Genomic DNA, 26,257 nt, shown 5'->3' on the forward strand with positions numbered 1-26,257 from the left:
TTCTTCCGCCGCCACATTAAACTGTAATTTGACCCACTTAACATGCTTCAAAACTCACCATATTTGACCCACACATCAGGACCTGCGAAAATTACCTTTTTTTTAAAAAACCAAACCTCAAAACTCAAAATTGCGCTCTAGCGCCCCCTAGGAAAAAACAACTAGACTGCCTATATCTCCCACTAGGAAGATCGGAGAGACATGAAACAAAAACCTGTATGTAGGTCTGACTTAGACCTAGTTTTCATAATTGTATATCATCGGGCAAAAATCAACAGGAAGTTGGCAATTCCCCCTTCAAGACAAAAAAGTACTAAAAACAGTCACTTTTGCCTCTTTGAGCTGTAATTTGACCCCCTTAACATGCTTCAAAACTCACCGAACTGAACACACACATCAGGACTGGCAAAAATTGCGATCTAATCAAAAAACCTAACCCCAAATCTCAAAATTGTGCTCTAGCGCAATTTTTTAATGAAACGCACAAAAAACTGCTCCTCGGATGAAAAAACTGACATAACTGCCTGTAACTCTCCCTGGGAAGGTCGGAGAGACATGAAACAAAAACCTCTATGTAGGTCTCACTTAGACCTACATTTCATAAATTGACAACCCCCAGCAAAAATCAACAGGAAGTTTGCTATTCCCCCTTCAAAACAAATTTTTTGTAAAAACCGGTCACCTTCCTTCAAAAACTATCTCCTCTGAGCGCGTTTGTCGTTTCGGCTTCAAACTAACACAGGAGAGAGATTAAACCCTTGTGTATAAAATAACAGAACAGCGTTTTAATACCTGCTCCGGTTTTGATTTTATGACCCTTCAAAGACCCGCTGCGCTGATGCTGCTGCGCTGCTGTTTTTTTAAGATGGCTGCTTAAAAGCAGGAAGCACCAACGTGCCCACACAATGCAGACAAGGTAGGTACACTAGACAAAAGTCTTGGGACACTTCAGACTAAAAGTAGACAAAAGTATTGGGACACTTAGGACTAGCACCTGCCAAATACGCGGGCCCGACCAATGCTGCTTGCAGCTTTAATTATGATTATTTTCTAAATGTAAAACACTTCCTTGTGGTCATGTAATGGTGGTTCTTTGCTCAAAATGTTGCATAGATGATGTTTTACACATCATCTTCAACTCACTTTCTGACCGGTCTTATTTACGTGCCTCCACTTCGACAGCGTCTTCTCCTTGTTGTAGCGTGCAAGGACGGGCGTGGAAGAAGTGTCAAAAGATGGCGCTAACTGTTTTAATGACATTCACACTTTACTTCAATCAATACCGGAGCAGCATCTCCTCATCCGTGGCTCACTAGTGCAACAACAACGCCCGAAATGTGTCCCGTGACCGGAACTCTCTAATAACTAAAGTTCCTTGGGTAAATAATGTCAACTCACTACACCGGTATGTTTTAGTGCTTTCATGGTGAGTTTACTGACAGATATAAGTAAGAACTTTACACTACTTTATATTAGAAATGGCAACAGTGGAGGATGAATGTCACATAACAAGACGGACTACAAAGGCGGATGCGCGCAAATTTTCAGGACTTATGCAGACCCCAAATATAAATCAGCAGGTACCAAAAAGTAATAAAAGTTGCTTTTGCATAATATTGTGAAACAAAACAGCAGATAATATGTCTTACCTTATACACACACCATAATAATACTCCTATGTTGAAGCACAGTACAATCCATCAAGCGGTGTGGCTTCATAGCTAAACTAAAACATTTTCATAGACTTTTGAGTCCCGTGTGTAATGTTCTATATTTTCAATGGAACATTTAAAATGTTGGTGTTGTTTACTTGAGTCATATTGCAGTCTACACGTATCTCTTATGTGTGACGGCCATCATATTGCAGTCTACACGTATCTCTTATGTGTGACTGCAATCATATTGCAGTCTACACGTATCTCTTATGTGTGACTGCCATCATAGTGCAGTCTACACGTATCTCTTATGTGTGACTGCCATCATATTGCAGTCTACATGTATCTCTTATGTGTGACTGCCATCTACTGGTCACACTTATTACACCATGTACAAAATAAAATAGCTTCGAGGTCGGTAAGCACAACCAGAATTATTCTGTACATTAGGCGCACCTGGTTATAAGGCTCACTGTCGAGTTTTTTTGGGGGAAAAAATTTATTTTAAGTGCGCCTTATAGTCCGAAAAATACGGTAATTGTCGGTGACAAAATGTTATTGTCAACATTTGTCGTCCAATCATTGCCCACCTCAGCATTGGCCATTAATTGTTGTTTACTTGCTTGTTTGTAACCATCATTCATTTCTGCATTCCCTTCCAAGAAATAACAGCAATATAGATGAGAATCTTCTCCTGCAGTGTCCAGTGTTTGTTTCAAGGTCACACTTGTAGATTTTTACTTTCTTTCTAAAAAGTTACTGAATCGTTTCATATCGTATCATTCTAAAAAAATGTTTTATATCCTCCCTGAATCGTATCGGCGACCACAAATTCTGAATCGAAATCGTTGCGGGAACAAATAGAAACCCCGAAGAAGACTAAGCCAATGTAGTTTCACAAAGAGTGACTTACGATTAAGGCTGAAACGACGCGTCGACGTAGTCGACGTCATCGGTTACGTAAATACGTCGACGCCGTTTTTGTGCGTCGGCGCGTCGCATATTTACGTCACACTACTGTCATGGCGGAGCGCAAAGCAGACGATGCGAGCGAGGGGAAAAAAGCACGCCAAAAGTCGTCAAAAGTGTGGGAGTATTTCAATAAACGGCCTAATAATGTTGTTGTATGCACACTGTGTCGAGCGGAAATGGTCTATCATAGCAGCACAACGGCTATGAAGGAACATTTGAAAAGAAAACCCCCGACAGCGTTCTTGCCATCACCATCAACAAGTCAATCGTCCGCGTGCGTATACGTTGTCATTATTACACAAAAACATGAATGTGTCATTTGTATCTGCGTTGTAAATTCATAAACTAAAACACTGTTTCACTCTGAGAGGCGCGTTTGGCGTGCCTGTTCAGTGTTTACAAAGACGCGCTCCTCTTTAACGCTGTGGAGAGGCGGCGGCGGCGAGCGAGCAGCGAGGCGGGGCGCGCCGGGAGCGACGCCGCAATCGTTGTACAAATACCTTTTACAACATTAACAGTTACATATACGATGTACAAACCAACAATTAACTTTCACTTTAATCATACTATCATTGTTGTGTTATTAAGCAAAATAAGCAATACTTTTACTTTTGTTGAAATGTTTACACTGTACACTTTTTTGTTATTATTATTAAGATTTGCACTGGATGTTTACTTTTATATTTGCACATTAAAAAGCAAATAAGCTACTTTTAATTTTGTTAAATGTTAAAAGTTTTAAATGTTTACATTGTTACAGAATATTTTGTCATGTTGTTGTCAATGTTGACTGAGTGGCCATACTTTTTTTTTTGTAAATAAAAGCCATGCCTTTTGAAAAAACTGGCCTACATTTATTTTTTCCTCTTCATTTTAAATTTTAAAAAAAAATCGGTAAAAGGAAAAATAATCTACAGATTAATCGAAAAAAAGAATCTATAGATTAACCGATTAATCGAAAAAATAATCTATAGATTAATCGATAGAAAAATAATCGTTAGCTGCAGCCCTACTTACGATGTCCTTGAGAGCCTGGCTGACACTTTGACTGCAGTTTCCTCCTTTCATGATCATGGCGCTCTTACCGTCTTCGCACAGTTTGGGTGCTCGCCTCTCCAGGAAGCGCTTGGTGCGTTTTAACTTGGGTTTTCTAAGGGCACAAACACACAACAACAACATGAACACATTGCAAAATATGGATAAATGTATATGGGAACACACAACACAACATGAACACATTGTAAAATATGGATAAATATATATGCAGAGGTAGGTAGTAACGCGCTACATTTACTCTGTTACATCTACTTGAGTAACTTTTGGGATAAATTGTACTTCTAAGAGTAGTTTTAATGCAACGTACTTTTACTTGAGTATATTTATAGAGAAGAAACGCTACTTTTACTCCGCTCCATTTATCTACATTCAGCTCGCTACTGATTTTTATCGATCTGTTAATGCACACTTTGTTTGTTTTGGTTTGTCAGACAGACCTTCAAAGTAGGATCTATCGCATGCCTTCGTTTCACCAATCAAATACAGTCACTGGTGACGTTTGACTCCATTTCACCAATCAAACAGAGCCAGGCGGTCACATGATTAACTGCACGAGGGCTGCAACAACTAATCGATTACATTTGTTTATAAAAATAGTTGCCGATTAATTTAGCCATCGATTCGTTGGATCTATGCTATGCGCATAGGTTACTTTATTTTTTATTTTTATAAACCTTGATTTATAAACTGCAACATTTACAAACAGCTGAGAAACAATAATCAAAATAAGTATTATTTTCAATAAAATACTGGATAGAAATGTAGTTTGTCTCTTTTATCCGATTATCAATCGATTAATCGAAGTAATAATCGACAGATTAATCGATTATCAAATTAGTTGTTAGTTGCAGCCCTAAACTGCACATAAAGTTTCAGCGGCAAAACAACAACAAGCTTAAGCTTACATGAACTCAACGTCAAATTTGAGGAAGCACATGGCGGTAAGCAGAGGTGGGTAGAGTAGCCAGAAATTGTACTCAAGTAAGAGTACTGTTACTTTAGAGATTTATTACTCAAGTAAAAGTAAGGAGTAGTCACCCAAATATTTACTTGAGTAAAAGTAAAAAGTATGTTGTGAAAAAACTACTCAAGTACTGAGTAACTGATGAGTAACATACACACTCATATCATATCATATATATATATATATATATACATACATTGATATATACAGTATATAATTTATATGTATTTATTTTGCTGTTTTTGTTTACATGTTAAAGGTGTTTTAATGAATATACATGCATGTTTAACACATATAGATTCCTTTCTTTAATGAAGACAAGAATATAAGTTGGTGTATTACCTGATTCTGATGACTTGCATTGATTGTAATCAGACAGTAGTGATGATAACGTCCACGTTTTCAAATGGAGGAGAAGAAAAGTTCCTCCTTTCTGTCTAATACCACATGAAAGTGGTGGGTTTTTGGTATCTTATTTGTCCAGCTTCCATATTTGTTTTTATACACTTTACAAGAAATATATTGGCGGCAAACTCCGTAGCTTGCTAGCTTGTTTGCGCTGGCTTTCGGAGACTCTTGTTTTGAAAGCGCAGGCGCGATGGAGCAGCACTTTTATTGTGAAGACAGGAACGTCCTCATGTGCGTTCAGTCTTTAGGCTTGTGACGGGATGTACGGTTGAAATAAAAAAGTATATTTTTTCCTTCACACTTTTGATTGATTGATTGGAACTTTTATTAGTAGATTGCACAGTACAGTACATATTCCGTACAATTGACCACTAAATGGTAACACCCCAATAAGTTTTTCAACTTGTTTAAGTCAGGTCATGTGACCACCTGGCTCTGTTTGATTGGTCCAACGTCACCAGTGACTGCATCTGATTGGTGGAACGGAGTGAAACGTCACCAGTAAGGCAGGCACTTTGAAGGTCTGTCTGACAGACCAAAACAAACAAAGTGTGCATTAACAGATCGATAAAAATTAGTAGCGAGATAAAAGTAGCGGAGTAAAAGTAGCGGAGTAAAAGTAGCGTTCCTTCTCTATAAATATACTTAAGTAAAAGTAAAAGTATGTTGCATTAAAACTACTCTTAGAAGTACAATTTATCCCAAAAGTTAATCAAGTAGATGTAACGGAGTAAATGTAGCGCGTTACTACCCACCTCTGCTTCCCTGCTATGAATCACTGTCAAATGTACATCGTGTGGGGACATTTATTAACGCACTGCAGCCTCATATTCAGACAGACAAAGACACACACATGCATGCATACAAACACCAATCAGAAGTGCACAGTGTGTTCCCAGGTGCAGCCCACACCTATCAGTTTATGGTTTGCGTAAAGGCTAACTTGTTATTTTCCTTTGTAATCTCTGCCTACTGAGCCTATGGTGCTGTTAAGTTATTGTGGCTCAATATGCCTTAATTTTTTTTACGTTAATGTATTCTTATTTAATATATATTATTGTTTTAGTTGCTTAAGAGATATTCCTGGTTCTGAATTTGCTCATTGTTATTTTTATGTTTTTGTCCATTATTTGTTGCCGTCATCATTTAACGAACAGATCACTCATCAGTTACTCAGTACTTGAGTAGTTTTTTCACAACATACTTTTTACTTTTACTCAAGTAAACATTTGGGTGACTACTCCTTACTTTTACTTGAGTAATAAATCTCTAAAGTAACAGTACTCTTACTTGAGTACAATTTCTGGCTACTCTACCCACCTCTGTATATAGGGCAGGGCCGACATCCGGGCAACTGAGCTACATACGGGTTCTTCGAGCCATAGCAACCTGACTGGCGTTGAAAACAAACCGTCGCCATTACTCTTTAACCTGTCGACCTGCGCTGATTAAACCCGTCATTCTGCCTCCAAAATGCCCAAAAAACTGTGTTGTTTTTGGTTGTGCAAACCACAACTGGAAACAGGGAAAACAAAGGTCGTATTTTGTTCTGCCAAAGCGTGCTAAAAGCCCACAGAGACGAGACAAATGGCTCGCAGCTTTACACCGGGAAAACGAGGACGGTTCTCACTGGAGTCCCCCAAAATCCCGGGTCGTGTGTTCGGATCACTTCGTTTCTGGTAAATATAAGGAACAAAAATCCACCTTCTTAACCACAACTTGGCTATACCGTCCATGCTAATGTTGAACCCGTTGAATTTTTACTGAATAACGTTCAACAGCTGAAGTTGTTGTTGTTGCACAACAATAACATACGGTATAAAGGCTATTTCCAGTAATTCAGCAAATAATAAATCATAATACTGAACTGAATTTGAATGAGCTCTCTACAGATATAATATACAGATACTGGTAGCCACCGTGTCATCCTTATTATCATTTATCAACATTCCTTGGGTGATTTAACAATTTTTATGTGATTTATTCGTTATATAACAACCGACCTGGTGCGCTTGTGAGGTAGACATAAAAGTTAAAGTTAAAGTACCAATGATTGTCACACACACACTAGGTGTGGCGAAATTATTCTCTGCATTTGACCCAGATTTCCAAATTCCATGTCCGGCCATTGTGTAGGATTATCAGTCCACGCATCTGCTGGAAGGCGGTAAGGGCAGTCGTTTAATCCAACTACAGAACATTTTAACTCGTATCTTAACCTAGCCTCACTGGAAAGACTATTTACATAATCATACGCCATTTAGAACAGTTTAAAATGCCGTGAAACCTCGTTAAATGCCTTTTCTGTCAATGCTGTGTTCGCTGTGAGCTGGTTTGTTTTCAACGAATTCAATATGGCGACCGGTTGCTAGGGGATTGGCAGGCGGAAGTGACGTAGGTCCGCCCTCGCCTATCTCTGCCTACTGAGCCTATGGTGCTGTTAAGTTGTGGCGGCTCAATTTGCCTTAATTTTTTTTATGTTAATGTATTCTTATTTAATATATATTATTGTTTTAGTTGCTTAAGAGATATTCCTGGTTCTGAATTTGCTCATTGTTATTTTTATGTTTTTGTGCATTATTTGTTGCCGTCATCATTAAACGAACAGGTTACTCATCAGTTACTCAGTACTTGAGTAGTTTTTTTACAACATACTTTTTACTTTTACTCAAGTAAATATTTGGGTGACTACTCCTTACTTGTACTTGAGTAATGAATCTGTAAAGTAACAGTACTCTTACTTGAGTACAATTTCTGGCTACTCTACCCACCTCTGTATATATGTGAACGCACATTTACATGAACACATTGTGAAATATGTATAAATATATCTGTACAACATGAACACATTGTGAAATATGTATAAATATATATGTACAATAAATACAACAGTTACACGATACAACATCAAACGCATCAGCATTGAGAATTACGTGTTAGACAAACACAAATAATTCCATAATGTTTCATTAATGCCAATGAAAGACGTGAGTGGACAAACTTACACGATATCGTGGGACTGAGTCATCTTTGAGTGGTTTTATTCGCCTTGCGAGTCAAAAAGTGTCTTCTCTTTGCTCGCCTCCACGTGATGTGTGCGGCGGAAGTGCTACGGCAACTCCACTAGGACAATATGACTCTAGCGGAAGTGCTACGGCAACACCACATGGACAATAAGACTCTAGCGGAAGTGCTACGGCAACTCCACTAAAACAAACTTTTATTTTATTTTATTTTTTTATTTGAACAATTGTACAAACAAACATATTGTTTTCACAAAAAAATGTAAAGGAAGGAGAATAAAAGCAAATACATATAGAATATTAAAAAACAAAAATTAATTAAATAATAAACGATAGTGTAACCGAGGGTTTATATATGTCGCCTATACGGTATGAAACTACAAAATAATAAACACGGAATCTCCAGTTTACACGAGGACCACTTTATTTACTTTCTTTCCAAAACCTCCGCTCCACTTCAACAACGTGACATCACTTCTGCTCCTAGCGCCTTCAAAATAAGAGCTCAAGACATATACTGCATTACAGCGCATAACAGGAACTTAACATCACCAAGAGGGAAGCCCATAAAACTAGGTTACACTAATTTAAATATTTTTTATATTCCTCCAATAAATATATCAATTGAAGGGATTTTGTACTTTTAACCCCCATTTACTTCCGGGGTCATTTTCTCTTACGTCATTTCCTCTTACGTCATTGACAGCGATCGATAACACTTCGGCTTTGACACAAGACAGCAGCACACAATATTGTAATGAAATGCTTTCAACAATAATGTTGATTTAAGGTAGACATTTAACAGTATTATATATTAATTAATATTAGTGAAATGGTTTCAACAATAATGTTGATTTAAAGTACAGACATTTAACAGTATTATATATTAATTATTAGTGAAATGCTTTCAACAATAATGTTGATTTAAGGTAGACATTTAACAGTATTATATATTAATTAATATTAGTGAAATGGTTTCAACAATAATGTTGATTTAAAGTACAGACATTTAACAGTATTATATATTAATTATTAGTGAAATGGTTTCAACAATAATGTTGATTTAAAGTACAGACATTTAACAGTATTATATATTCATTAATATTAGTGAAATGGGTTCAACAATAATGTTGATTTAAAGTACTAACATTTAACAGTATTATATATTAATTAATATTAGTGAAATGCTTTCAACAATAATGTTGATTTAAAGTACAGACATTTAACAGTATTATATATTAATTAACATTAGTGAAATGCTTTCAACAATAATGTTGATTTAAAGTACAGACATTTAACAGTATTATATATTAATTAATATTAGTGAAATGGTTTCAACAATAATGTTGATTTAAAGTACAGACATTTAACAGTATTATATATTAATATTAGTGAAATGGTTTCAACAATAATGTTGATTTAAAGTACAGACATTTAACAGTATTATATATTAATTAATATTAGTGAAATGGTTTCAACAATAATGTTGATTTAAAGTACAGACATTTAACAGTATTATATATTAATTAATATTAGTGAAATGGTTTCAACAATAATGTTGATTTAAAGTACAGACATTTAACAGTATTATATATTAATTAATATTAGTGAAATGGTTTCAACAATAATGTTGATTTAAAGTACAGACATTTAACAGTATTATATATTTGTTAATATTTTTTTGCACGTTACCACGAAGACAGAAGTTCCCAGCCTGCTGGTGTTTGACATAAGTCCCCTGGGAAAGATAAAGACAAATGTCATTCAGTGACACCACCATTTTCAGGAGATTTGGATTCTATCGATCGCTGTCAATGACGTAAGAGGAAATGACGTAAGTAAGAGGAAATGACGTAAGAGCTCCACACGACAATTTGACTCGAGCGGAAGTGCTACGGCAATCCCACAAGGACAATCTGACTCTAGCGGAAGTGACGTCATTTATTAGTTCGGTATTAAAACAGAATATAATATAAAATATAAAAATAATATAATAAGAACATGTCCTAACTCGGTTGGCAAAGCATAGATGGTGTTTGCTTGGTCGTTGGCGCCCCCGATGCGCCATTCTAGAGGTTTTTTAAGCAATGAAAACGTGGGTTGTCACAGAATGTCAAACACGAAACGTTTTTAAAAGATGTAATTATAGTAAAGATGTGAAAAGATGTAATTCTAGTAGTTCGATGTGAAAATATGTAACTATAGTAGTTAGATGGGGGTTTAGTCACGTGACGTAAACATCTGTGTACGGTATGTAGCACACCTATTACTTAACACTTCGTGTATGGAAAATAGAAATACACATAATGTCCAGCAGATGGCAGTGCGCGCCACACAAAGTCATGCAACTCAACCAGGGGTGCTCACACTTTTTCTGCAGGCGAGCTACTTTTCAATTGATCAAGTCGTGGGGATCTACCTCATTCATATATATCATTTATATTTACTTATTTATGAAATATATGTTTTTGTTAACAAGTTAAAGGTGTTTAATGATAATGCAAGCATGTTTAACACATATAGTTAATATTGTTAATACATTAAAGGTGTTTAATGATAATACAAGTATGTTTAATACATATAGTTAATATTGTTAACAAGTAAAGGGTGTTTAAAGATAATGAAAGCATGTTTAAATCATATAGTTAATATTGTTAAAAAATTAAAGGTGTTTAATGATAATACAAGCATGTTTAACACATAGTTAATATTGTTAAAAAATTAAAGGTGTTTAATGATAATACAAGAATGTTTAATACATATAGTTAATATTGTTAACAAGTTAAAGGTGTTTAAAGATAATACAAGCATGTTTAACACATATAGTTAATATTGTTAATAAGTTAAAGGTGTTTAAAGATAATACAAGCATGTTTAACACATATAGATTCCTTTCTTTCATGAAGACAAGAATATAAGTTGGTGTATTACCTGATTGTGATGACTTGCATTGATTGGAATCAGACAGTGGTGCTGATAAGGTCCGCATTTTCGAATGGAGGAGAAAAAAAGTCCTCCTTTCTGTCCAATACCACATGAAAGTGGTTGGTTTTTGGCATCTTATTTGTCCAGCTTCCGTACTCCTTTGTATACACTTTACAAGAAATACATTGTCGGCAAACTCTGTAGCTTGCTAGCTTGTGCACGCCAGCTTTCTGAGACTCCTATTTTGTTAGCGCAACTGTGCAGTCGGTCTTTGGAGTTTTGACGACAGGTACGGCGCCAGAGTCTGTTGAAATAAAGTGTTTCTCGCCTTCCAGTCGGTCATTTTAATGAGCTGGCAGCAGCCAGCGTCATCTCAGAAGACCCTCGGGTGCCGTGAATGTCAAGCAAGTGACGAAAATGACGTCGTTGTGAAGATTTATGATCGCTCATTTTTAGGACTATTTTTCTAATGCCTGGCTGGTGATCGACTGACACACCCTCCGAGATCGACCGGTAGCTCGCGATCGACGTAATGAGCACCCCTGCCCTAGGGTAAACTGGGTGTAACACACGGCACACTGACAAAGCTTAACCTATTGTGACTATAACAATCTACAAGGTTAATGTAGGTTGCTTCTCTTTCTCCCCCTCCATTTTTCTGCATTCTTTCGTATCTCAAGTTATCATTATATATATGTATTGTTGCATTTGAACAACTGTATTGTTGATAATAAAGGTAAATTATTGGTATTGTTCATTATCAATAGCGCTATTTCTATTGGTATTTGTATTGATCCATTTGTAGTGTAATAATGCTCATTGTCATTTCTGTATTATTTTTTATTTTTCGCTAACTGCTTATTTGCTATTACTTTTACCATCATATTTGTACATGTCATATTTGCTGATGTTGCTCTATTGTTGTTGTTGTTGTTGTTGTTTGCTGTTGTTGTTTTTGTCTCTCTGTCTAATCTCCCTCTTGTCCCCACTATTTCCCCCTCTGTCTTCTTTTTTTTCTCTTTCTATCCCCTCCTGCTCCGGCCCGGCTGCACCAAAATGATAATATAAATACATTTAATAAAGTCAAATACAAATAAGGCAACAAGAGAAGTATCCTACACTTGTCTTTTGTAAAGTCAATGTGAACAGCCGACATGGGCATCTACATCAACTATATGATTTGCCTGAGAAGCTGGACAGGACACAAAAAAAAAAAAAAAAAAAAGATTTTTTTTTTTTAATAATGTAATGCGATCTACCAATAATAAGTCGAACCTCGGATTCAGGAGGAACAGTGTGGTTTTCGTCCTGGTCGTGGAACTGTGGACCAGCTCTATACTCTGGGCAGGGTCCTTGAGGGTGCATGGGAGTTTGCCCAACCAGTCTACATGTGCTTTGTGGACTTGGAGAAGGCATTCGACCGTGTCCCTCGGGAAGTCCTGTGGGGAGTGCTCAGAGAGTATGGGGTAACGGACTGTCTTATTGTGGCAGTCCGCTCCCTGTATGATCAGTGTCAGAGCTTGGTCCGCATTGCCGGCAGTAAGTCGGACACGTTTCCAGTGAGGGTTGGACTCCGCCAAGGCTGCCCTTTGTCACCCATTCTGTTCATAACTTTTATGGACAGAATTTCTAGGCGCAGTCAAGGCGTTGAGGGGATCTGGTTTGGTGGCTGCAGGATTAGGTCTCTGCTTTTTGCAGATGATGTGGTCCTGATGGCTTCCTCCGGCCAAGATCTTCAGCTCTCACTGGATCGGTTCGCAGCCGAGTGTGAAGCGACTGGGATGGGAATCAGCACCTCCAAGTCCGAGTCCATGGTTCTCTCCCGGAAAAGGGTGGAGTGCCATCTTTGGGTTGGGGAGGAGATCTTGCCCCAAGTGGAGGAGTTCAAGTACCTCGGAGTCTTGTTCACGAGTGGGGGAAGAGTGGATCGTGAGATCGACAGGCGGATCGGTGCGGCGTCTTCAGTAATGCGGACGCTGTATCGATCCGTTGTGGTGAAGAAGGAGCTGAGCCGGAAGGCAAAGCTCTCGATTTACCGGTTGATCTACGTTCCCATTCTCACCTATGGTCATGAGCTTTGGGTTATGACCGAAAGGACAAGATCACGGGTACAAGCGGCCCAAATGAGTTTCCTCCACCGGGTGGCGGGGCTCTCCCTTAGAGATAGGGTGAGAAGCTCTGTCATCTGGGAGGAGCTCAAAGTAAAGCCGCTGCTCCTCCACATGGAGAGGAGCCAGATGAGGTGGTTCGGGCATCTGGTCAGGATGCCACCCGAACGCCTCCCTAGGAAGGTGTTTCGGGCACGTCCGACCGGTAGGAGGCCACGGGGAAGACCCAGGACACGCTGGGAAGACTATGTCTCCCGGCTGGCCTGGGAACGCCTCGGGATCCCCTGGGAGGAGCTGGACCAAGTGGCTGGGGAGAGGGAAGTCTGGGCTTCCCTGCTTAAGCTGCTGCCCCCGCGACCCGACCTCGGATAAGCGGAAGAAGATGGATGGATTTGAGTCCATGGAATCGGTTCTTTTATCGAACCGGGAGAACTGGTTTCAAACATCATCCCTAGGTCCAAGGAGACCTGATGCAGGGACCTTGTCAGAAGTCGTACTATTAACAGGTGGAACTAAAGATGTGTTTAAGCCAGCAGTTAGATGACTACGACAAGGCTAATAACTCAAGATAGTTCCAGCCTTCTGTGATAGAACAGTGTTGATTATGAACAGTTGGGGGTTCTCAAAAACTAAAGACATCTTCATCCAAATGATAGTAAATAAAAGCTCTCTTATGTCACATTTCTCCAAACATTCACACCACAATGCACGGATGAATATTTTTTTATTTCAGCATCAAGCTCGGAGCACAGATATCATTATTATTATTATTATTTTTTTAGCACATTTCCATCACCCAAAGAACAGCAAAAGAATTACAACAGCAATGTTTCTGAATCCATGCTGACGTCCTACAACAGCACCCTAATTCCCAACGTCTTTTTAAAAATGTATCTCTTGTAGGCCGGTCTCCACTGCAGAGTTGAGAGCGGCCTACGAGGGTTCAGGTGTTGCATCACTCAGTCTCTAAATGAGTGTGACAACTTCTTGTGGTAAACTTGGTCCAAGGCAAACAAACAAATGGTGAAAAATGCTACAACGAAGAGCAAAAAGGATTAAATATTGGTGGTTATGAGTTGGTTAACGAGCGCATACGTGGGTCCTCCAGGAGATGGACACACTAGAGAGAACTGTTCCAAGGACTGGACCTTGGTGACATGCATGTGATTGACATTGGAGCTGAAAAGTCCTTCCTGGAAGTCCACAAGAGCTGTGCTGTGGTCAAAGTGCACAAGAAGCCAAGGAAGGAACACACAGCGGAGCTAATAAAGTCCATGCTCACTCCCAGACAACAAAAGGAAAACAAAGGAGAGTTCACAGCATATAAAGAAAATAAATGTGGGCATGAGAAATGAAAAGGATGTGGAATGATCCAGAATGACCCTGACATGCTCAGACACGAACATCTTCTAACATGAGCCTGGGCTGGAAGCACAACATCTACAACATTTAGCAGAATGAGTACACCGGACTCTACCAGATTGGTTGTGGACCTTGGACTGGTCTTGGAAGGCGTCAGCAGGAACCGAGTCACATGTCCACAAACTAAGCCTTTTTTTGAACACTACAAATAATGACTTTGGAGTAAGAAGACGTGCAGAAGGACTTAAGAGTCAAGTTCCAGTGTGGAGGACATGATCATGATGATGTCTTTAGCTTCACAACATGATCATGATGATGTCTTTAGCTTCACAACATGATCTGCCAGACATGATCATGATGTCTTTAGCTTCACAACATGATCTAGCAGACATGATCATGATGATGTCTTTAGCTTCACAACATGATCTAGCAGACATGATCATGATGATGTCTTTAGCTTCACAACATGATCTAGCAGACATGATCACGATGATGTCTTTAGCTTCACAACATGATCTAGATGAAGCAGACCAATCTGAACTAGATGAAGCGGACCAAACTGAACTAGATGAAGCGGATCAATCTGAACTAGAGGGGGTGGATGAAATGGACCAAACTGAACTAGATGAAGCAAACCAATCTGAACTAGATGAAGCAGACCAACCTGAACTAGATGAAGCAAACCAATCTGAACTAGATGAAGCGGACCAAACTGAACTAGATGAAGCAAACCAATCTGAACTAGATGAAGCGGACCAAACTGAACTAGAGGGGGTGGATGAAGCGGACTAAAAGGGGGTGGATGAAGCAGACCAATCTGAACTAGATGAAGCGGACCAATCTGAACTAAAGGGGGTGGATGAAATGGACCAAACTGAACTAGATGAAGCAGACCAATCTGAATTAGATGAAGCAAACCAATCTGAACTAGATGAAGCAGACCAACCTGAACTAGATGAAGCAAACCAATCTGAACTAGATGAAGCGGACCAAACTGAACTAGAGGGGGTGGATGAAGCGGACTAAAAGGGGGTGGATGAAGCAGACCAATCTGAACTAGATGAAGCGGACCAATCTGAACTAAAGGGGGTGGATGAAATGGACCAAACTGAACTAGATGAAGCAGACCAATCTGAACTGGATGAAGCAGACCAATCTGAACTAGAGGGGGTGGATGAAGCAGACTAAAAGGGGGTGGATGAAGCGGACTAAAAGGGGGTGGATGAAGCAGACCAATCTGAACTAGATGAAGCAGACCAAACTGAACTAGATGAAGCAAACCAATCTGAACTAGATGAAGCAGACCAATCTGAACTAAAGGGGGTGGATGAAGCAGACCAATCTGAACTGGATGAAGCAGACCAATCTGAACTAAAGGGGGTGGATGAAGCAGACCAATCTGAACTAGATGAAGCAGACCAATCTGAACTAGATGAAGCAGACCAAACTGAACTAGATGAAGCAAACCAATCTGAACTAGATGAAGCAGACCAATCTGAACTAAAGGGGGTGGATGAAGCAGACCAATCTGAACTGGATGAAGCAGACCAATCTGAACTGGATGAAGCAGACCAATCTGAACTAAAGGGGGTGGATGAAGCAGACCAATCTGAACTAGATGAAGCAGACCAATCTGAACTAGATGAAGCAGACCAATCTGAACTGGATGAAGCAGACCAATCTGAACTAAAGGGGGTGGATGAAGCAGACCAATCTGAACTAGATGAAGCAGACCAAACTGAACTAGATGAAGCAAACCAATCTGAACTAGATGAAGCAGACCAATCTGAACTAAAGGGGGTGGATGAAGCAGACCAATCTGAACTGGATGAAGCAGACCAATCTGAACTAAAGGGGGTGGATGAAGCAGACCAATCTGAACTAGATGAAGCGGACCAAACTGAACTAGATGAAGCGGACCAATCTGAACTGGATGAAGCAGACCAATCTGAACTAAAGGGGGTGGATGAAGCAGACCAATCTGAACTAGATGAAGCGGACCAAACTGAACTAGATGAAGCAAACCAATCTGAACTGGATGAAGCAGACCAATCTGAACTAGAGGGGGTGGATGAAGCAGACCAATCTGAACTGGATGAAGCAGACCAATCTGAACTAGAGGGGGTGGATGAAGCAGACCAATCTGAACTGGATGAAGCGGACCAAACTGAACTAGATGAAGCAGACCAATCTGAACTAAAGGGGGTGGATGAAGCAGACCAATCTGAACTAGAGGGAGTGGATGAAGCGGACTAAAAGGGGGTGGATGAAGCAGACCAATCTGAACTAGATGAAGCGGACCAATCTGAACTAAAGGGGGTGGATGAAGCAGACCAATCTGAACTAGATGAAGCAAACCAATCTGAACTGGATGAAGCAGACCAATCTGAACTAGAGGGGGTGGATGAAGCAGACCAATCTGAACTGGATGAAGCGGACCAAACTGAACTAGATGAAGCAGACCAATCTGAACTAAAGGGGGTGGATGAAGCAGACCAATCTGAACTAGAGGGAGTGGATGAAGCGGACTAAAAGGGGGTGGATGAAGCAGACCAATCTGAACTAGATGAAGCGGACCAATCTGAACTAAAGGGGGTGGATGAAGCAGACCAATCTGAACTAGATGAAGCAAACCAATCTGAACTGGATGAAGCAGACCAATCTGAACTAAAGGGGGTGGATGAAGCAAACCAATCTGAACTAGATGAAGCAGACCAATCTGAACTGGATGAAGCAGACCAATCTGAACTAGAGGGGGTGGACGAAGTGGACTAAAAGGGGGTGGATAAAGCAGACCAATCTGAACTAGATGAAGCGGACCAATCTGAACTAAAGGGGGTGGATGAAGCAGACCAATCTGAACTAGATGAAGCAAACCAATCTGAATTAGATGAAGCAGACCAATCTGAACTAGATGAAGCAGACCAATCTGAACTAGATGAAGCAAACCAATCTGAACTGGATGAAGCGGACCAAACTGAACTAGAGGGGGTGGATGAAGCGGACCAATCTGAAGTAGATGAAGCAGACCATACTGAAGTAGATGAAGCAGACCATACTGAAGTAGATGAAGCGGAGCAATCTGAGCATGTCAGGGTGTGGAGCTAATGTGGGCGGAAGCCCTGTCTGTGGGGGATTAGGGGGCACACCTGCAGGAAGAGGCCTTTGGTGTCTACATGCGCTTGAAGGTCACAGCAAGAGCCAGCTAGCATACGGAAAGAGAGAAAAGAGCTAGCATGCAAGAGGCCTAAGTCATAGATACAACAACGCCAAGTGGAAGATAAACGCTGCCTGCTGTCCTGGCCAGGAGAGGAGCTTTCTACTTCTTTACGCTTCTTCTTCTTCATCCTCCACCTTCAGCTCTTCTGCTTCTGCTGGCGGTTCTTGGCGTAGCTTGTGAAGACAAAATTGTAGTCGTTGAATTGAGCCAGCTGGCGGTCCTGACGCTTGAAGCCGTCCAGTTTCTGGCTGGACGCGAAGACACTGCGACATTTGGAGCTCTGTGGAGGGGAGAGGTTCTGGGTTAGACCTAGACCTTTAAGTGGTCCACAAGCTAACTGAGGAGGACACAAAGGCTAAACAACATTTGATCCAGATTATTAGTGGTGGACCAGAGGGGGACTACATCCACACTTTCACTACATTTCATCTTCAAAACCAAGTCATAAACATTAGCTATACAAATATTCCATTCATAATCAATTCCTACTTAGCGGAAGTTAACTTACCACGGTCAGGCCGGAACCAATTAACAGTGATAAACTAAGCTTTACTTGGTCTCCAGAAGTAGATTTAGCTATGAAGCGTGTGCACATGGTTCAAAGTTTATAGAAAGGTCAAAAATAAGAAGACAATTTGATTCATGGGGAAAGAAGTGTTCAGTTTCTCCTTCACAAATAAACGGGCAAAAACTATGAAAAAACTAATCATCTTTAGACATATCTTCACTTAAACCCTCCTGCTAAAATATAAACTTCAAAGGGAACTGCACTTATTTTTTAAATGTTGCCTTTTATTCACAATCCTAATGGAAGACCAGAACACATTTTGACTTTTTTATGCATTCTAATTATTAAATAAATGCCATCAAAATTCCACTTACAATGGAGTTCTAATTATTAAATAAACACCATCAAAATTCCACTTACAATGGAGTTCTAATTATTAAATAAACGCCATCAAAATTCCACTTACAATGGAGTTCTAATTATTAAATAAACGCCATCAAAATTCCACTTACAATGGAGTTCTAATTATTAAATAAACACCATCAAAATTCCATTTACAATGGAGTTCTAATTATTAAATAAACACCATCAAAATTCCACTTACAATGGAGTTCTAATTATTAAATAAATGCCATCAAAATTCCACTTACAATGGAGTTCTAATTATTAAATAAACGCCATCAAAATTCCACTTACAATGGAGTTCTAATTATTAAATAAACGCCATCAAAATTCCACTTACAATGGAGTTCTAATTATTAAATAAACGCCATCAAAATTCCACTTACAATGGAGTTCTAATTATTAAATAAACACCATCAAAATTCCATTTACAATGGAGCAAATATCGCAGTCTTTTTAACAGGTAAATTATGCAGGGATGATGTTCGAAAACCGGTTCTCCCGATTGTTCGATAAGAAAAGAACCGATTCCATGGATTCAAATCCCTTTTTGAGAAACGGTTCCCGTTATTGAAGCCACTATAGTAAAGAAAAATATTTGGTTCTCTATTCGAATCCCGTGTCACAGGAAATGTCCTGCGGCACGTCACAGGAAATGACGTAGCTCAGTCATTCGGCGGTGACGTTTTATTACGTTTGTTGGAGAAAAAGATCACTTACTGTACAATGTCTGCTCTCACTGGGATGCAGACTGAAATAATGTTATCATAATCCCGTTTAGATGAAGAATGACTCAATCCTTGCCAAGCAAAAAAGGGAGGGGGGCCAAGCGCCCTTGCTGGGGCTAAATTGAGTGTACCACATACTTGCCAACCCTCCCGGATTTTCCGGGAGACTCCCGAAATTCAGCGCCTCTCCCGAAAACCTCCCGGGACAAATTTTCTCCCGAAAAACTCCCGAAATTCAGGCGGACCTGAGTGACGTGTTGACAACACACAACAACAGTGTCTACCGTAAAGCAGTTGGTCTGCCGTAAACAGCAATGTTGTGACACTTTTAAACAGGACAATACTGCCATCTACTGTACATGCATATGTGACCCACCCATAATGTGTCACATTTTTGTGTTGATTTATTTATTTTATTTTGGGGTTTGAATTCGTTTTTGGAGCTGTCATTACACATTTATCAGTATTCACATTGGTCAGTAGGGGGCAGTAGGGCGTTTCTTCCCAATTGAATGCTATATCACCTGCAGACCGGAAGTGTCTTGTCGTTCTGATGAGCGCGACCAGTCTGTGAACAATTGAAACGTCCTGTGTGCTTTTTTCCTCCTGTATAACAGGTTAGTTTTGGTGGATCAACTCACTGAATAATATCCATGTGATCTTTATAAGTTTAAGTACACATTCTGATGGTGGAGCCTAACTCTAAAGTGTTTGTGAGTTGTAGTTTGTAAATGAACACTGAAATTCAAGTATTTATTTTATTTATATATATATATATATAGCTAGAATTCACTGAAAGTCAAGTATTTCTAATATATATATATATATATATCTCTTAACCACGCCCCCGCCCCCACCCCCCGAAATCGGAGGTCTCAAGGTTGGCAAGTATGGTGTACCAACTTGTCAGATTACGTCCTCATCCCTCTACTATCAAGGTGAGAGATATTATTTATGATCTAGCATAAAGTTCCATGAGCTCACCAGCAGGTGATGTCAACATAGTCCAGCTAGTGATCATTGTAAAGCACTTCTAATAATAATAATATCACTAATATTTTTTATTCAAGTCCCAAAATGTAAATGAACTATTGTTGGCACTTTTTGGATGGTTTATTCTTGGGTGTTATGGATGATATATATATTATAACCTTTATTTAGGAGTATTACAAAAATACATCAGCTTGTTTTACATTATGCATGCTAGGCAAAACTCCCGCCAAAAAGTGCAGATCCCCTTAAGTCTGTTAATCAGCAACAGTGACGACGTTGAAAAAGCAAAGCTAGATAGGCAATTATCTCTATGAGAGAAAGAACATGATACTGTTAAATCAACACCGCTGAATAAAAGTATCATTTATCCATGAGGAAATTCAGTCCATCCAAGCAGAATAAAAACATTTCTGATCTGCTACATGAGCACCCCCTAGTGGTGGTGGTCTCAAACAACCACAGAGGCCGGCCCTGATGAGGTTAACTTTTCACAGTCTTCCTCCCATTTGTGCATATTTTTACGTAATATTCTATACTCTTATATTCCCATGTCATGCTTTTATTTTGAAGCTTGCCTGGCAATGAGCAGGAAGTCAGTGTGTGCTTAGACGGTAATGTTGTTGCTGTTGTGGTTTCACGCTGTTCAAGTTAAAACTACTTCCCGTGTCGACATGAACTACTTTGTTTTTAGACGTGATGGGATTATCTCTGTGGAACATGCACGTGGGCACTTTCACCAACGAATACGACTAAACCCAAAACCAGTGAAGATGTCAGAATACAACGATTTGAAAATCCTTTTCAACTTATATTCAATTGAATAGACTGCAAAGACAAGATATTTCATGTTCACACTGAGAAACTTTTGCAAATAATCATGAATTTAGAATTTAATAGCAGCAACACATTGCAAAAAATGCATTTTTACAAGTGTGTTACATGGCCTTTCCTTTTAACAACACTCAGTAAAGGTTTGGGAACTGAGGAGACACATTTTTGATGTGGAATTCTTTCCCATTCTTGCTTGATGTACAGCTTAAGTTGTTCCTTCTGCTATTTTAGCCTTCACACATTTTCAATGTCTGGACTACAGGCAGGCCAGTCTAGTACCCGCACTCTTTTACTATGGATGATGGCATTGTCTTGCTGAAATAAGCAGGGGCGTCCATGGTAACAACATATGTTGCTCCAAAAGCTGTATGTACCTTTCAGCATTAATGGTGCCTTCACAGATGTGTAAGTTACCCATGTCTTGGTCACTAATACACCCCCATACCATCACACATGCTGCCTTTTACACTTTCACCCTAGAAGAGTCCGGGTGGTTCTTTTCCTTTTTGGTCCATGGTTTCCAAAACAATTAGAAATGTGGACTCGTCAGACCACAGAACACTTTTCCACTTCGCATCAGTCCATCTTAGATGAGCTCGGGCCCAGCGAAGCCGGCGGCGTTTCTGGGTGTTGTTGATAAATGGCTTTGGCTTTGCATAGTAGAGTTTCAACTTGCACTTACAGATGTAGCGACCAACTGTGGTTACTGACAAGTGGTTTTCTGAAGTGTTCCTGAGCCCATGTGGTGATATCCTTTACACACTGATGTGGCTTTTATGATGCGGTAGCGCCTGAGGGATCCAAGGTGTGTAATATCATGGCTTACGTGCAGTGATTTCTCCACATTCTCTGAACCTTTTGATGATATTACGGAGCGTAGATGGTGAAATCCCTCAATTCCTTGCAATAGCTGCTTGAGAAATGTTGTTCTTAAAACAATTTGTTGACAAAGTGGTGACCCTCGCCCCCGTCCTTGTTTGTGAATGACTGAGCATTTCATGGAAATACCCAATCATGGCACCCACCTGTTCCCAATTAGCCTGTTCACCTGTGGGATGTTCCAAATAAGTCTTTGATGAGCATTCCTTCAACTTTCTCACTCTTTTTTGCCACTTGTGCCAGCTTTTTTGAAACACGTTGCAGGCATCAAATTCCAAATCAGCTAATATTAGCAAAAACTAAAGTTTACCAGTTGGAACGTTAAATATCTTGTCTTTGCAGTCTATTCAATTGAATTTAAGTTGAATTGATTTGTTGTATTCTCTTTTTATTGACCATTTACACAATGTGACAACTTCACTGCTTTTGGGCTTTTTGTACAATCTAACGGGGTTTTCAACATAAAAGAGTTGCATTAAAAGCACTTTGTTTTCCCAACGTGCCTGATTGACAAACAGCGTGGTCACTAATTTCCCGGGCTTGAACACATCCACCACCTTCCGAACAAGGTCATCGTACGAAGTCTGGGAGAGGTTGGTCTCGAAGCTAACGTAGGAGAAGTCTGGCTCAGGGGTGATGTGAATAGTCCAGTAGGTCCCCTACAGCCGCGGGAGAGAAGAAGAAGAAGAAGAATGACATAAGTGAAAGGAAGACAGGACAGAAAAAGGGGAGGCCAGGCTCACGTCAGTCTTCATTCCGTTCATGGAGTATCCACATGGGTTGAACATTGTGGCGTCTATCACAGAACCTGGTATCAGGTCACAAATTCCACTCATCTGTAAAGAAAAACATCCAACATAATGCTTGGTTCAACACTTACAATTGTACTACAAATATTTCAATCGGCCACGTCTACAAATAGATCTTTTTAAAACAATGGATCTACACAAGATCTGGTCCACATGAAGCCTGAAAAGACTTTACAACTCAATATAGTGTGTCTGGTAGAGATGCGCGGTTTGCGGACACAACCGCGGAGTCCGTGGATTATCCGCGGATCGGGCGGTTGAAATAAAAAAAAATTAGATTTTAGATAGATTCAGGCGGGTGGCAGTTAAACCAATTGGGAAATATATATACCGTATTTTCCGCACTATTAGCCGCACCTAAAAACCACAAATTTACTCAAAAGCTGACAGTGCGGCTTATAACCCGGTGCGCTTTATATATGGATAAATATTAAGATTCATTTTCATAAAGTTTCGGTCTCGCAACTTCGGTAAACAGCCGCCATCTTTTTTTCCCGGTAGAACAGGAAGCGCTTCTTCTTCTACGCAAGCAACCGCCAAGGTAAGCACCCGCCCCCATAGAACAGGAAGCGCTTCTTCTTCTACTGTAAGCAACCACCCGCCCGCGTAGAAGAAGAAAAAGCGCGCGGATATCACCGTACGTTTCATTTCCTTTGTGTGTTTACATCTGTAAAGACCACAAAATGGCTCCTACTAAGCGACAGGTTTCCGGTTCATGAAAAGACGCAATCTCTCCATCCGCACACGGACTACTATTTCACAGCAACTGCCTAAAGACTTTCAAGAAAAGCTGGCTACTTTCCGTGCATATTGTAAAAACAAGATAGCTGAAAAAAAGATCCGGCCAGAGAACATTATCAACATGGACGAGGTTCCACTGACTTTTGATATTCCTGTGAACCGCACTGTGGATACAACGGGAGCACGTACGGTGAATATTCGCACCACAGGGAATGAGAAGTCATCCTTCACTGTGGTTCTAGCTTGCCATGCTAATGGCCAGAAACTTCCACCCATGGTGATATTCAAAAGGAAGACCTTGCCAAAAGAGACCTTTCCAGCCGGCGTCATCATAAAAGCTAACTCGAAGGGATGGATGGATGAAGAAAAGATGAGCGAGTGGTTAAGGGAAGTTTAAGTTTACGCGAAGAGGCCGGGTGGCTTTTTTCACGCAGCTCCGTCCATGTTGATATACGACTCCATGCGCGCCCACATCACGCTGGTTTTTAATATATTATTAAAGTTTGACTGACCTATCTGACTGTTTTTTTGACATTCCTTTAGCGCAGTTAGATGCGGCTTATAACACGGGGCGGCTTATAGGTGGACAAAGTTTTGAAATATGCCGTTCATTGAAGGCGCGGCTTATAACCCAGGGCGCCTTATGGTGCGGAAAATACGGTACATAGTTAAATGTTGTTACCCACATAGGAAAAACGAGCAGGCACCTGCAGCATATGCCACAACAGAAGAAGAAAAAAAAAAAGACATGGACACTTTTACGGAGCGGAGAAGGGACGCCTCGCCGGGGTCCGGGACCGAGGCCCCTTCCCCCGAGAGGGCCCCACCGGGAGCCGTAGCTGAGGCAATCCGCGAGAAGGGCCCGACGCACGTCCAGGGTCACCACCGCGCCGACACCCCGCCTCGTCCGCCTTCGCTGCGGCCGGCGTCACGCGCAGCAGGTAAGCAGCTTACCTGGCCGGGGGCTCGTAACAGGGGTCACTCCGCGCGCTCCGCCCGCGCAGCTTACCTGCCCGCCACCCCTGTTGCCGGGGGCGCGTAACAGGGGTCACTCCGCGCGCAGTGCGCTCACGAAAGGGGTGGGGCTCACCCTGGTTGATATAGACAGCAGGATGGTGGCCATGGAAGTTGGAACCCGCTAAGGAGTGTGTAACAACCCACCTGCTGAATCAACTAGCCCTGAAAATGGATGGCGCTGGAGCGTCCGGCCCATACCCGGCCGTTGCCGGCAGCGAGACGCGCTTGGAGGTGCGCTCAGCGCGGCTCCCATATGATTGCGCACTGGTGTGCGTCTGGGCCGTGACAGCGTGGCACGCATTGAATGTCTGTGCTGCATTGGATCTGTCTCCTTTCTTTAACAGGCAAAAGCTTTATAACCTCACTAATGCCTTGCATCGTCTATATTAGATATATAACAACGGGCGGGTGCGGTTCTGATTAAATGTTAGATCGGGTGGATGGCGGATGGTTGACGACTTTCTGATGCGGTTGCGGATGAAATAATTGCCTATCCGCGCATCTCTAGTGTCTGGTGTACTTTGTATTCACCGACATGGAGGCCAAGAGTCGTGTGTAGTCAGATTTTACCAATGAAACAGACAGCCGTACTTAAATAACTTCATCTTCTGTTAGATAAAGTTGAAAAACGGGAGATAAAATCGCACTAAATTAAGCTCAGTTTTGCATGTTGGCACACACGTTTGATGAAGAGAGCATGTTTGTTTGCCAAAAATCTGTTCTGTCTTAATAAGATCATCAAATGAAAAAAGTATCACTAAATGCATCCATGCTAAATGAGTTTATAGCACTTTTCTACCTTCAAGGCACTCATAGCGCTTTGACACTATTTCCACATTCACACACTGAAGGCCATGCAAGGCCCTAACCAGCAGCCATCAGGAGCAAGGGTGAAGTGTCTTGCTCAAGGACACAACGGACGTGACGAGGTTGGCAGAAAGTAATTCTCCCAACAGCGCCACGACGTTTAGTTCATTACAGATAACCCAGAGTTGTGCCAAAAGTGTACCAAAACCAAAAGCTGAACGGACAGCCGGTAAGATTTAATATTTCTCTTTGTGGGTGTGGCGCACCTGTTGCGCTGGTGAGATGGGGGGGGGGGGGGGGGTTGTGTGCATGATGTAGCGTGCTTAGTCTGGAGGCTAAATACACACAGTGTGTTATGTAACTGTTGTTTAGTAAGGAAGTGTTGATATTCTTTGCTTAGTTTGATAAATGTTGGAGCAGTTTGCTTCATCAGGAGGGTGAAGTCGCTCAACTTAAAGTGTTGCATTTAAGTGTGTTGGATCATTGGCTGCTGGTGAGGGCATAGAAAAAGGGGCATTTTTCTACCAGTAGACAGCGTTTAAGATTGAGTGTTTCACTGCTAAATTAATAATATATTTATATTGAATATGGATTTTAAATATGTATCTAAATAGGTGGTTAATTGGTTAGGTATTTATGTATTTGCATATTGGGTTTTCTGTTGCATTTATCTATTGTGTTTCTGGGTTTAAATGTATTTTATATGTATCTTGGTGCATTTATGTTGACACAATTTATTTAAAATCTGTTTTAACTTAAAGGGAAAAGATGTGTCCATTTTCTTGCACTTGTTTAATGGTTAAGAGTTTGATAGCCTAATTAATAATTGTAAATTATGGGATTGATAAT

General features: G+C 40.5%; 2 protein-coding genes across 2 annotated transcripts in view; both read right to left on the reverse strand.

Annotated features, from left to right (window-relative positions):
- Positions 1–8,225, reverse strand: part of rpf2 (ribosome production factor 2 homolog) — a 28,320-nt gene extending 20,095 nt beyond the window's left edge. The window contains exons 1-2 of the mRNA XM_061925278.1: positions 8,061–8,225; positions 3,645–3,777 (exon numbers count right to left, since the gene is read on the reverse strand). Of these exons, the coding sequence (XP_061781262.1) occupies positions 3,645–3,777; positions 8,061–8,083 (156 nt within the window). The 5' untranslated portion in view covers positions 8,084–8,225. The remainder of the gene's footprint in view (positions 1–3,644; positions 3,778–8,060) is intronic.
- Positions 8,226–17,445: 9,220 nt separating this feature from the next.
- Positions 17,446–26,257, reverse strand: part of amd1 (adenosylmethionine decarboxylase 1) — a 64,420-nt gene continuing 55,608 nt past the window's right edge. Inside the window, exons 7-9 of the mRNA XM_061924432.1 lie at positions 22,778–22,870; positions 22,538–22,693; positions 17,446–17,973 (exon numbers count right to left, since the gene is read on the reverse strand). Coding sequence (XP_061780416.1) covers positions 17,830–17,973; positions 22,538–22,693; positions 22,778–22,870 — 393 coding nt within the window. The 3' untranslated portion in view covers positions 17,446–17,829. The remainder of the gene's footprint in view (positions 17,974–22,537; positions 22,694–22,777; positions 22,871–26,257) is intronic.

The sequence above is a fragment of the Nerophis lumbriciformis genome, linkage group LG29 (assembly GCF_033978685.3).
Source record: "Nerophis lumbriciformis linkage group LG29, RoL_Nlum_v2.1, whole genome shotgun sequence".
NCBI lineage: Eukaryota > Metazoa > Chordata > Actinopteri > Syngnathiformes > Syngnathidae > Nerophis > Nerophis lumbriciformis.